Source organism: Crassostrea angulata, chromosome 8 (assembly GCF_025612915.1).
Source record: "Crassostrea angulata isolate pt1a10 chromosome 8, ASM2561291v2, whole genome shotgun sequence".
Lineage (NCBI taxonomy): Eukaryota > Metazoa > Mollusca > Bivalvia > Ostreida > Ostreidae > Magallana > Magallana angulata.
Genome location: NC_069118.1, coordinates 14,189,277 through 14,202,822, shown reverse-complemented (window position 1 = coordinate 14,202,822; position 13,546 = coordinate 14,189,277). Strand labels below are relative to the sequence as shown.

Here is a 13,546-nt window from a genome sequence, read left to right as displayed (position 1 = left end):
AGTCATGTTGTAAATTTTGTATTTACATCCACCCAGTAAATTCAAAATTTACAACATGACACAAGTATCTTCACATTGTTGAGTTTCAAATGATAAGACTGTGGCCCATGGACAATTTTTGGGCCCCTTCAGGGGCTCAATGTTTGATGTAGGTTTATAAATATATGAACAATTGTTTAAGATCTTTTTGAGAATGCAATACTCAACCTGTTACAAAAGGGGCTCAATGTTTAACATAAGAATGTCTGAAGAAAAAGTTGAAAATATTTTAATATAGAATCTATACTACTACATCGTTCAGATATTCCGTATATATGACTTCATAAATATCTTTTTATTAAAGGCTGTTGCTGTTCAGGTCAGCGATATGGCCCATGGGCCTCTTGTTACTGTATTACGAGTGCCTAAAAATGTCAATCTGCAGTTTTAGTCTGAATTTTAGCGTTTACAATGCTAGTTTCTTTCGGAAATTTTATGAATAAGCAGAAATTAATGAAAGGGTTTATTTAAATTTCTATCGATATCATAATCACAGGCAGCTGACGGTTAAGAACACATGAGATGTTCCTCTTTAATATTTACATTCAGTGTAAATTTACCCTCATGTTTGTATTGGGAAATCTGCGACAATCAATTTCCTTTGAATGCACTTTAAGTTAGCCAATTCATGCACCATGAGCAAATACATGTATGAACATCACAACGCTATTTGAATGATTTATATGTGCATTTGATTAAAGCGTTCAATCTTACATAACCAATTTGATTTGTACTAATGAAAAATAATCTTTAAATCATATCTATTCATTAATAAAAAACATTTTCAAAGTTTCTGACACTATATTTTTAATCGCGGAAGCGAACTAAATAACATATTTATATAGCTGTTCGATGTATGTTAACTTTTATATCCCTGACTAAGAGAGTATACAATGGCTTTAAAGCTATGATACACATATATTTCATACAAATAGACATCAGTATGAATATAGATATAAGCTTTGGATTCTTATTTTTTGATTACCTTGCAGTATATTAGAAGTAAAAAAAAAGTACATGTAGCCTATAGTATAGTTACCTCATATAATATTGTTGGTTATGTGCAGATACCCGATGCATGGGCGTGGTCACAATGACACGAGTCTGCAGCTAACCAACAATATTATATGGACCGGGGTAAGTTACTTGTACCATAGTTTACAATTATTCAATATATCTTGTTATATATCGGGAGTGCACTTGCCTCTAAAAGTGGCATGGTTACGATTTGAGTCAATTTCTATTTCTCTGTTTCTATTACATTGTATTAACAATGCTGTATGAATGCATTTCAAATGATGAAATGAAATCCGAGAGCCAGTCGTAGAGTGATAAGGCTCTTGTCCTGTTTTTGTATACATCGGTTCATTATACCAGTAAAAAATATTCTTTAAGCTGATTTGTCCATCTCCTTATTCATTTTGAGCATAAGTAAACAGTTCCTAACGTTTAACACATTCATTTCAGGTCAAAACTGGAATTTCACTTCAACACTCGAAAATGTAAACAAAAGTTTTGTTTACATAGCAAAGAATTGCAAGCTTTGTAAATCGCTTATGACTCAACGAATGGCACTCAAAATTTTATTGCCAATTAAGATGCCTTACGGAAAAAATAACTTTTAACCCAAATTGTGACCATATGCCCATTAAAGATGGTGCCAACGTGTCGGTCTTTTAGAGTACATTGTACTCTGTGAATTTCTAAATGATTTTCTTTCGCGGACTGGTATTAATTACTCTTTAACTTTTAAAAATATTCATAGCCATTATGATCAAATCGACTGTTAAATATCTTATTTTTATTCCACAATGATTCATTTTCCCAGTTCTGGTATCGACATTAGCTTCCAAGAAATAAACTTAATTGTTAATACAATTTTATGTTTACGAACCCTAAGTTGTGCAACGCTCCTGTGTAATTTGAAATAAGATTTAGATTGGTGATGATATAATTACTCTTCTGAAAATCCTATTTGAAACTATTTATCAATAATATACATGCATGTTTTAAAAATTGGCCGAATTAACAAGTATATACTTAAAAAATCAGTCAATAAGCAATAGAAAAGTTATCTGAGAAATGTATGTCACGAAACCGTGAATTATAAATGTCAAATCCGACTGGCCGCCGCTATTCACTATCTCCACAAAACAGATTTACTATTCAAACGCGTTCCTATCACGTGGATTGACTTTCTGTAAAACCTTTCTACAGGATATCCCTATATATTTACATTTTCCAGTGTCTTTGCCTGTGATAACGCTACGTATCGACTTTGTACTATATAACTCATAATACAAATGACGCCAAATTGAGGCGCCAGCGAGATTTGCTTATTTACATTTAAATATTTAATCATACGATGGCTAAAAATTATATAAATATAAGTAATAAGGAATCATTCTTTGAATATTATGAGGTGATAATTTCGGTCGGAGCGTGATGAAATCTATCATAAAGCCCTTCGGGCTTTATTGGATTTGATCATGCCCCGACCAAAATTATCACCTCATAATACTCAAATAATGATCCTTATTCCTTATTTCATCTTACACGCTTTTGTCTTCTTGTTCGCACATATGGTGGAATACATATATACTCATTGCCTACATTAATTTGTCTCGATTGCCATAGGTCACTGAATCAGGTGACCTATATAAAATAACAGTTGCCAAGACAGTGTACATAAAATTAACATACTCTTTTCGAACAAATATTCAAAATTAAATATTTAACAAAGTAAAAATAAACAAACTAGAGAACATTTGAACAAACTGATACAGTTTTGCAAAATGCGATAGCTAATATTCGTGGGGATTAATATTCTTCAATTTGGAGGTTATCCTCTAACCACGATTAGGGATGAATTTATATCCCCCATAAACTATGAAATAGTCTGTGTTCATAATACATAAATATAATCCCATTAAACCGTTAAAATATTGACAATCCATAAAAATTCGCCCCTATAAAAAAATAATCTTCAGTGATTCTCTATGATATCTGATGGAGAGGGACAGATCAATGACCTGTATGTGTTTATCAAGGTTCAATGGTTAATCACCCTCATCAGGTCAACACTGTGACTTGAAGTTTTCACTTATATAACCCCATTTTCATTTCAACCTCCATCAATAACAATGGATTGGGTGTGCCAAGTCCAATGAATTTATAACGGGAGCACCTGATTTCTTTGTATACGGTATCAAACTTTGAAAACTTTTCCTATTCTTTCAAAAAATAAAACAATAAGACCTTGAAGGATTGTTGCATAAAACTTTTATATGAACACAATTTTTCAATTTCCTAAGCTTCTTAATGCTATCCATGGAGGTGTACAATTATTAAAACCAATAATTTAATCCTGATCAGCATCATCAAGATACTCGATACGCGTGGTCTTATGACACGAGGGAGTGTATTAATGTTCGAGAAAACCTATGATATCAGAAGAAATTCAATTTAACTGCCAAAAAAAACCTACAAATAAAACATTCTTACAGATCTTTAAATCTGAAGATACAAGCAAAATGCAATATTGGTTTTATTTCCCTGTTTGTGAAAATCAAACACACCATGCATAATAAAGCAAATAAAATATATATAACATTTCTTAATGACTTACACTTAACATCTGATAATTTAAATACCCACGAAGGACAAACAAAAACTATGGCACTTGTTTAACAATTCTATATTCATATTTTTTTTTCATTTTTTTCCATCCAAAATCTGCTTTAGATTCAAATAGTGTCACTGTACAGTACAACTTAAACAAACATGCCAAGAAAAAGAACACCTTGTTATAAATTTTTCTTCCTTAAAATATAGCCATCATTTGTTTTTAAAAAAATATGTAAAGACTTTTAGAGACTTTTAAACTTGATATTTTTGCTCAAAAACTATTATTTAGTACAGAACATTTTTATACAGAGCTCTAGATCTTCTTCTAAAGAAGGTAAATATAGTCTAAAAATGGTCATGGCCATCCGGCCCTCTTAACTGAATTGTGCACCATACAGAAAACTGAGCTAAATTTTGATTTCTTGTAGTGTTATGATACACATATTTCATATACAGCTTATATCAGATAAATACATTAAAGATCTTAATAAAATTAAAGTTCAAATATTTCTTTTAAAAATCTAAATCAAGCAGTTAAAAATGAAACAAAAAAAATATACAATTAGTAATAAAAATAGAATTTACAAAAAAAATGAAAAATAATAAAATGACTTGATAAGATACTTTTAAATAAGCAACCTTAGTGGAGGAACAACAACTCCTAATGATCATAAAGCCTACACAAGGAGCTCCTAATGATCATAAAGCCTACACAAGGAGCTCCTAATGATCATAAAGCCTACACAAGGAGCTCCTAATGATCATAAAGCCTACACAAGGAGCTCCTAATGATCATAAAGCCTACACAAGGAACTCCTAATGATCATAAAGCCTACACAAAGATCGTTAGACAAACATGGTTCAACCACATTAGATCTTTTTAAATAAAGAATAAAGGGTCTAAAAAAAATCTCTCCTCTGATAAAACAGTTCATGATCAACATGTCCAATGATTTCTCCTGGTACATGTAACTAGTACAGACTTGGTGAAATATTAATGAAAAACAAAATACAACACCACCAATGGATACATATAAATAGTGGCTCTTGTAGACATAGAAATCAGCAAAAATTACAAGAATCAAGTTGTGACATTCAGAAACAATACGTATGATAATGATATTTTTTAAAACAACAGCCGTAGCAGAAACAAACATTTAAAAATCAAAACAACATCAGGGCGGATAGAAATCGGGGATATAAACTCATACAATATCATTAAAGGTAGATACCACCACATTGCCTGCATCGTCTTCGTTCTTCTGGTAGGTATTGTTCCTTCTTTTAAAAATCTAGTGGTTCCATTTTTAGAGCTCATAGAAATAACTGGAAACAAAAGAAATACAGACTTTTTAAAAAAAATGATAAAATTTAAAAATTTAAGAGACATCTCTTTCTTGTTTCTGGTGGGAAATAAGTGTGATTTAAAAAAAATTTGACTTTATCATCCAAAACCAACCTCTAGTTCTTGAATCGAGCTAAGAAAGCAAGGTGAAATTCTTTGAAGCGCTCTAAGGCATCGGTCATTTCCTCGATCTTGGGAAGAATTGTTATCCGGAAATGGTATGTTCCTTCCTTCTGTCTGAACCCACTCCCTGGCACCACACAGATCCCCGTTGTCTCCAACAACTGGAAGCAGTAGAAAGCATCAGGAGTCTGGTTCCTCTTCTTGGCCTCTTCCACTGCACCTTGAGGTAAGAAAATTTGTGGGAAAGCATACATAGCACCCTGAACTTCATTGCATTTGATGCCTTCAATCGAGTTAAAGAGACTAGTCACCATTCCTGCCTTTTTCTTCAAAAGAGCCAAGACATTGTCTTTTTCTTTCTTGAATAGCTCATACGAAGGATCTCCAGGTTTTGGGGGGTTTGTGATGCAATCCATGACAATTTGACCAACAATTGGTGGACAGAGCTTAGCTGAGATGGATTTCATGAGGCAGGCTTTGACATCTGGGAGTAAATTTACAATCTCTGCATAACCTCCCCTTGAACCACATTCGCCCATGAAACCTTTTGATGCTGACATGAAAGATGCCAATTCCATTGTGTTATAATCAGGACCCATTTCTGAAAGCACTTTCTTGAACGAAAAGAATTTGCATCCCTCTCCCCATATATTGTGTTGGTAGACCTCATCTGCTAGCACCATCAGCTTCTCCTGTTTAGCAAACTTGATAACATCTTCGATGTTTTGTCTGGTAAGCACCTGCCCTGTTGGATTACCTGGGTTTATGACACAAATAGCTCTGGGAACACAGTTTGGCTTAGCTTCATTGAGGGCACGCTTTAATTCTTTAACATCAAGTCCCCAGTGATTCTCCTCATCCAGATAATATGGGATGGGATATGCATTAAACTCAGTGAGGGTTGCAGAATAGAGTGGGTACTGGGGTACTGGAATCAGGATGCCAGCTCGCTCTTTCCCCAACTTCCCTGTCATTAACATGGCTAAAATTGTCTTTATCCCATCACTGGCTCCAGTGCACAGCATTATGTCCTCTGGTTTGCTCGGAACTCCATCTCTTTCAGATATATACTTAGCTATATCCTCTCTTATGACATCAATCCCTGGGCTCGCTGAGTAGGATCCAATACTGCCTCCCTTACAGCCTCCCAACAGCCTTTTGGCTCTATCTTTGACATCTTGGGGAAAATTGCAGGTCTCCAACATTTCTGGGTATGCACACACGGATAGGACCTGCCGGATGAATGTAATCGGAGTTTGACCTGTAGCATGACAGTCTCCAATATTGGCTTTCATCACTGATGTAAACGGTTTGTTGGCACCATTTGCCAGCTCTTTCTCTAGCTCAGTGGCCCTGGCTACTATAGGGCCTCTAACAGCATATTCCATTTTCACAATATTTGGATTCACAGAATCCATCGTAAGAACCTTGTCTGCCATGCTTATCTTGTCGATTTCGTTAACCTTCAGTATATAAGGATTATATCACGTCCCAGGGTCAAGGATCTCTGGTGTAAGGCAGCGTTGACTGGTTCCAATTTCCTGAATAAAAAAATCAATTAACATGACGTAGATTTTTAGATCTTATAAAACGGCATCTTGTTGGACATAATATAATTACAATGAACAAGAACAAAGCGGGAATACTGTCAATACGTACTAATGACTAAACCAAAATAAGAGGAAGTTCGGGAATATATTGAAATGAGCATTTAAGTCGAACAAATGTTTTAGTAAACAATTTCTTTAAGATATTCCATTGAAGCGTTTATTCAACGTTGACAATCTGTTGGTTAATGCGTTCATATTCCATATTTTGCAACCATTCTAAAACGTATCAAAATTCTCTAAATATTCACATTTTGCTATCTTACAGTGACACGATTTTACTAAAATGCAAACAAGAAGGACAGCAATGCCTATTCAGGGAGTAAACTAGACATTCGAATCAGCTGTTGTACAACTGATTATCTACTTTCATTTTGGGTTAGAATCGTAATAGAAAATTGTTTACTGTGAGTGAAGTGAGTGAGAAAAGGTTGGATTTTATTTGTTGAGTAATTTATATTTCTTGCTACCTGACAATGCATTTTTCTGTTGTTTATCTATGATGCCAAAAAGCAAACAAAGTTTGAGGGTTGTATAATTACATGATGATGTACATGATGTAGATCGTACAAATGAAGAACTGTACAGCTGCTGTAGCTGTGTTAAGAAACTAGGATTGAGGTAGAACTACGCGCTACAGTTCTGTATATGTATTTAAAAAAACTTGCAGTAAATGATGCACAAAAACTTTGGCAGATTGTTATGTTGACATTTTTACCTGTAAAGTATGGTGTCCGGATAGGGCCATTTGCGTTAGCGCGACATCGCGTTCAGATAAACGAGACAACGCAACTTTGCACAACACGCCGTCGCGCTAACACACAACACGTCGTCACGCTATCGCAACTTTGCATAACACACCGTCGCGCTAACACACAACATGCCGTCGCGCTAACGCAACTTTGCACAACATGCCGTTGCGCTAACATACAACACGCCGTCGCGCTAACACAACTTTGCATAACACGCCGTCGCGCTTACGCAACTTTGCAAGTTTCACAGTCTAGTAGGAAGTTGGTAGATTTATTAATAATTTATATGCACGCTAGCATATCCTTATACAGTGACATACCAGTAACTATATTTTTATTCACATGTATTGATAATAAATGAAAATGATATATGTATTTCAAAGTACATTTTATTTATTTTTCATCCATGCTTGCATGCAGGCCTACATATTTCAGCATGCGCAGTCTAATATTTCCAGACATGACTTCCTACTAGACTGTGAAACTTGCAAAGTTGCATTAGCGCGACGGCGTTTTTTGTGTTAGCATGATAGTGTGTTGTGTGTTAGCGCGATGGCATGTTGTGCAAAGTTGTGTTAGCGCGACGGCGTGTTGTGCAAAGTTGTGTTAGTGCGATGGCGTGTTGTGTGTTAGCGTGACGGCGTGTTGTGCAAAGTTGCGTTAGCGCGACGGCATGTTGTGTGTTAGTGCGATGTCTCGTTCATCTGAACGCGATGTCGCACTAACGCAAATGGCCCTATCCAGAAACCATAGTAAAGAAACCACATTTTTATTCATCTTACATAGTTGGTGGAAGTGTTATTTTAAAAAAAACTCAGCGTGATATTTTGACTGGTGTCCTCCCTGAATTGCAGAACATCATTCATCCCAGTCTAGAAATCCAGCCCACACCTTAGTCACTTGTGTGTAAAATTTAAATATACATGTAATATTTAAATATCAGCCTCTTCAATTTTCAAGCTTAGTTAATATCCTTAAATATTTACATTCCACTTATTTCTGGCATTTAAGGTGTGTGGAAAGCTACTGCAGTTATAACACTGTAACATACACATGGTACTGAAAGGTTAAATGATGAGATTTATTCTGACATCACAAACGATGAATGCAGTTAAAGTGCAATGTCACAGACAAAAATCAAAGTTCAGCCAAAATCAAAGTTCACCTTGTGGCTGCTACAGTTGGCTCTTCCATATATTTAATTTTGCCCACAGGATTATACAGTGATTTTGAGGAATATTTCACATTTGTGGACGAGGCATTAAGAAGTTCAAACAATGTAATATACATGTATAATCATTAAATTCTTACTTTTGGTATTCAATTTGTCTGCCTGACCTGTTGTGTTATAGGACTGACGATATCTAAAAATAAGCATTAACTGCTTAATTAACATTCTAATAAACAATTTTCATTTTATGTGCAATTCTGTCCATAAAAAGGGATCATTCCAAAAATTTATGTAGCTGATGTGTTTGTTATGACTTGATCAAACTAGTACCAACATGGTTTGTTTGATACATAATATATGATACATGTACTTGTGTCAATGCCTTTATTGATTGGTTCAATGTTTTGCCTCTGAATGCTTTTGAAACTGTGTATGTTATCATGTTTGTGTATTTGTTTTATTTTTAAGGAAACCACCCTAGCTCTGCAAGTATGGCAGCCTCAATCATTGACGATTGGCAGTCCTGTAGAAACCTTCAGTTTTGTAACCGCCACATGTGGACCAATCAGGTGGCCTGTGACATTGACTTCTTGGTGGGAGAAGACAAAGAAAGAGTTCCAGCACATAAATATATCCTCATCAGCAGAAGTTGTGTCTTCTTTACTATGTTCTGTGGACCCCTGGCTGAAACACAAAGGGAAATAACTCTGCCAGATATCGAACCACCAGTGTTCAAGGCATTGTTGGAGTAAGAATTGTCTCTCATTGTACAAATCATTATAATTTCTTGATGCTCAGAATTCTTTAATTTGTGTGGGGTCAAAGTTTTTGAGTAGTAAAAATAATGAATGGGAACAGGTTTGTGGGCAACTGTCCCAGAGGTAGATACATTATACTGGATGTAAAGGACTGTCTGTAGCATTATTCATTTTCTACACCTCTTAATCCCCCATAATTCAAGTTACCATATTCAAGGAATGCTAAAGATATGATTAATCAATTTCTATCTCTAATAATGATAGTCAATGCCTAATAGTTTTTTGTATATACACATAATATATTCTAGAAATATCACCATGAAGATTTTCTAACTTTATAAAACTGGTGTTATGGAGCAAAACTAAATTGGTTTTGGTTAGAAACATCAAGTGCATTTGTTCTTTATTTCAGATTTCTGTATACAGACAGTGTTGACCTGCAACCAGACATAGTGCTGCCATTGTTGTATGCTGCTAAGAAATACTCTGTCCAGGCATTAGTCAAACAATGCATTCAGTACCTGGAGCTGGACCAGACCACCGAGAACATCTGTGCCATATTAGAACAGTCACATCTGTACGATGAACATGAACTCCAACGCAAGTGCATGGGCTACATCTGTCGCAACACAAAAGAGGTGCTGATATCTGAAGATTTCCTCAGCTTGTCGTCACAGTGTCTGGAGGTGATATTGTCCAGCGATGAACTGCAGATCGACGAGAAGTCGGTACTTGATGCGACATTGAAGTGGGCCAATGCTAGATGTAAGGAGAAAAATCTGGAAGTAAATGCAGAGAACCAGAGGAGAGTGTTGGGGAACATTATTTATTTGGTCAGGTTTCCGTTACTAGGGGACCAATACTTCACAGAGGTTGTGGCAGACATGGATATTCTGACAGATTCAGAAAAAGTTGAACTCTTCAAATACTTCTTTAAGAAGGACAGAAGTAAAAAGTGCAAGTTCAGCCCAATTAATCGCTACTCGGGTTTAGACTCGCCTACTTCCATGACCACTTCTTTCCACTCAGACGTCAATGATAGTCGGCCGATTCAGACCTGCATCCGATACGGAGCGGTTTACGAGGATGGCTCGTGGTATTGCGGGGGAGAGCCAGACGCCATCTCTTTCACTTGCAATGAGAAGATTTCTCTTCATGGTCTCCTGGTGTATGGTTCCTATATCGGTGAAGGAGTATATGATGTGACGTGCTCCCTGTATGATACCATGGATATAGAAAAGGTGACCAGGAAAACAAGACTGAAAACCAGTGAGAGTCAACACACCTATCCCATTCTCCTGGAAACTCCAGTCGACATCGGACCAAAAAAGAAGTACAGCTTAGTGGTGAAACTTTTAAGCTCCGACGGACTGGACACTTACCAAGGGAAGAACGGACAGAGCACAGTTACCTGCTCAGGAGTTCGCTTTAGTTTTAGCAAGTCCAAATTCAGTCGAAATGGAACTGATGTGAAGATTGGACAAATTCCTGGCATCTTGTTTACCACTTGTAGACAAGACTCTTCCGATGAATTTGATTCAACATGACAGTTTCATGAATTGACCTGTGGCATTGCTAGTGCTGTCTAGCAAAAAATGTGATAATATTTGATCAGCCTTGACTGATTTTATAATGCTTTTGTATAACCAGATTATCTATGCATATACTTGTTATATTTGCTTATTGCTTTAACAATGCAAAGTCATCTTAATATGTTCATTTATGGAATATATTAACATTCTTGTTCATACACTTACTGATCTGATCACCCCGACCTTTGTCAACTTGTCACTCAGAGACAAATCAATTCAGGTGAAACCCTTCTTATATTGGAATGAAGGTTGTCTCCTCTTCTCTATACACTGAAGCAGTAGCTTGTTATCAATTATAAATAAAGGAAAGATGAATTATTATTATAAATTAACACTTCAATTTTAAGACAATCGGTTTTAAGGATTTTGCTCATTCATTTACTTAACTAATGCTTGTGCAAAAATGCAGGGTCACATTATTTGAATCATTCCATAAAAAAATTCATAAGTGATTATACTATAAAAGTTGAAATTGAATTTTCAAAGGGGAGGGGGTGGGGTCCAAACCACTACATCTGCGCAGAAATTGCAACAAAAATGAATTGACATAACATGGCATCTCATATTTTTTAAAGCGTTATACATCTATTTATTTGCAAGTCATACCCACGTGAATTTTCTAGTTGCGGTTAATGCTGTATATAATGTTTTAGCTTGTACTTAACTAAGCATACATCAGAATTGTTACCTTGACTCTTTTTCTCAATAAAAAGTTTTGACTTTTTATTGCCATTTGATTTAAATATATGTTTAATCATTCAAGCTGTATATGATAAAATTTGTCATAGTGTAGAATCTTCCTTTCCAAACTATGCATTATATTAAATTTTACGAATCTTATACATTTCTAGTCATTTTATAAATGTCAATAAAGCTTAATATTCTGTTCATTTGTGATTACCGGTATATACATGTATATATTTTTACAGTATGTAACTTTTTTTCATATCAAATAGCTTCTTTTCATATCACATATATATATATATATATATATATATATATATATATATATATATATATATATATATATATATATATATATATATATATATATATATATATATATATATATATATATATATATATATATATATATATATGTGTATTATGTAAAATTTGTTATTAATATTTTTTGCAATCAGGGAGCTAATTTGTGAAGCCCAATTATTAATCAGAGTCAGTAGTGGTTCCAAGGAGGCCTCAGAGGCTCATCACAACCATTTTGATTTTGACCCAAGAGTTTAAAGGTCATTGTATGGTTAGACCTAGTCTCATGTTTTGTGGTGATTTTCAATCATTGTAAAAATGGAAAACAAAATCTATGATCTGGCTGTGATGATGTGAACAATGGTTGTTTTGTGTGATATCATATACATGTATCATGTGTTTATAAAATATACATTTATGGCATATCTGGGCTTAAAATTAGTTGTCAATGAGTTCATGGATTAAACAAATAAATTCTGTTGAAAAATGTCATATGATCTCTCATAATCATTTGCTGGTATTCTGCCTATTATCATTATGTGTACACAATACAGGGATGTGAGTTGATGTGACGGATGGGCCAGCTGTAACATATCTGACTTTATAGTGGTTTCTGGATGATTATTTGGAATAGCAATTGTACTTTGCACAACATGCTCACAGCTTAAAGATACTGTATTGCGAAATTAATGACAAATGCTTCATGGTAAAGGAGAATGTGAATTGATAAAAAACACAATCTCATTAATCCAAGTATCATTTAAGTTGTAATGGACAGACTGGTTCATATACCTGCATGGCCCTTTATCAACACTGTTGTTAGAATACCTGACAGAGATTCATGATCAGGTGTCCCAGGTTCGAATCCCGTCTGGTCCATCATTATTTCTCCCACCCAATTGCATTTGGTGTAATGCAAACCCTTGTCCAGGAAAAGACAGGTTAACTCCCTGCTAGAAGAAAGAACCTGGGGGATCATTTAAAGGGGGAGGAATGTGACAGTCAGACCAGTTCGAAAACAGGTGATAGCTTATAGTTTACCGGTATAAATAGAGCACCTGCATGAATAAAGATCCATAATCTAGGTATACATGATTGACTGCTATGAATGATCTGGAATCAATACTTAAGAGTTTAACCTGGTAGAGACAATAGTATCTAATATGTTTTATTTCTCTGGTTTTAGCTAGGTTACTGTGGAATCATTAAAATTCGTGGGGGCCAATTTTCGTGGATTGCTTAAATTTTACAGGTTCGTGGGGAGGTAATTTCGTGTATTTTCTAATACCTACAAAAGGGAATATGTCTTTAAAGCCTTAATCTATTAATTCGAGGAGGATGTTAATTCGTGAATGAGAGGTAACCACGAATTCCACGAAAATTGAGCCAACACGAAATTTAAGGATTCCACAGTACTTTAGTGGGCAATACCGGTAAGTAGAATGATTGTGAAGCCTATGAAAATTATCAAAATGAAAATATCATAATGTGATAGTGTTTTAATTTTATGATAAAAGTTAAAATTGTTTATATTTTTGGCCTTTT

At 35.0% G+C, this 13,546-nt stretch overlaps 2 protein-coding genes across 2 annotated transcripts; one reads left to right on the top strand and one right to left on the bottom strand.

Moving 5' to 3' along the window:
• Positions 1-4,863: 4,863 nt before the first annotated feature.
• Positions 4,864-6,924, bottom strand: LOC128160042 (alanine aminotransferase 2-like). The gene is made up of 3 exons (XM_052823296.1): positions 6,794-6,924; positions 5,126-6,675; positions 4,864-4,992 (listed from the first exon to the last, which is right to left on the bottom strand). The coding sequence occupies exon 2, from the start codon at positions 6,571-6,573 to the stop codon at positions 5,128-5,130; it is 1,446 nt and encodes a 481-aa protein (XP_052679256.1). The 5' UTR covers positions 6,574-6,675; positions 6,794-6,924; the 3' UTR covers positions 4,864-4,992; positions 5,126-5,127.
• A 160-nt stretch (positions 6,925-7,084) lies between these two features.
• Positions 7,085-11,997, top strand: LOC128159430 (BTB/POZ domain-containing protein 6-like). Its single transcript, XM_052822527.1, has 3 exons — positions 7,085-7,171; positions 9,133-9,412; positions 9,835-11,997. The coding sequence occupies exons 2-3, from the start codon at positions 9,156-9,158 to the stop codon at positions 10,967-10,969; spliced, it is 1,392 nt and encodes a 463-aa protein (XP_052678487.1). The 5' UTR covers positions 7,085-7,171; positions 9,133-9,155; the 3' UTR covers positions 10,970-11,997.
• Positions 11,998-13,546: the final 1,549 nt, after the last annotated feature.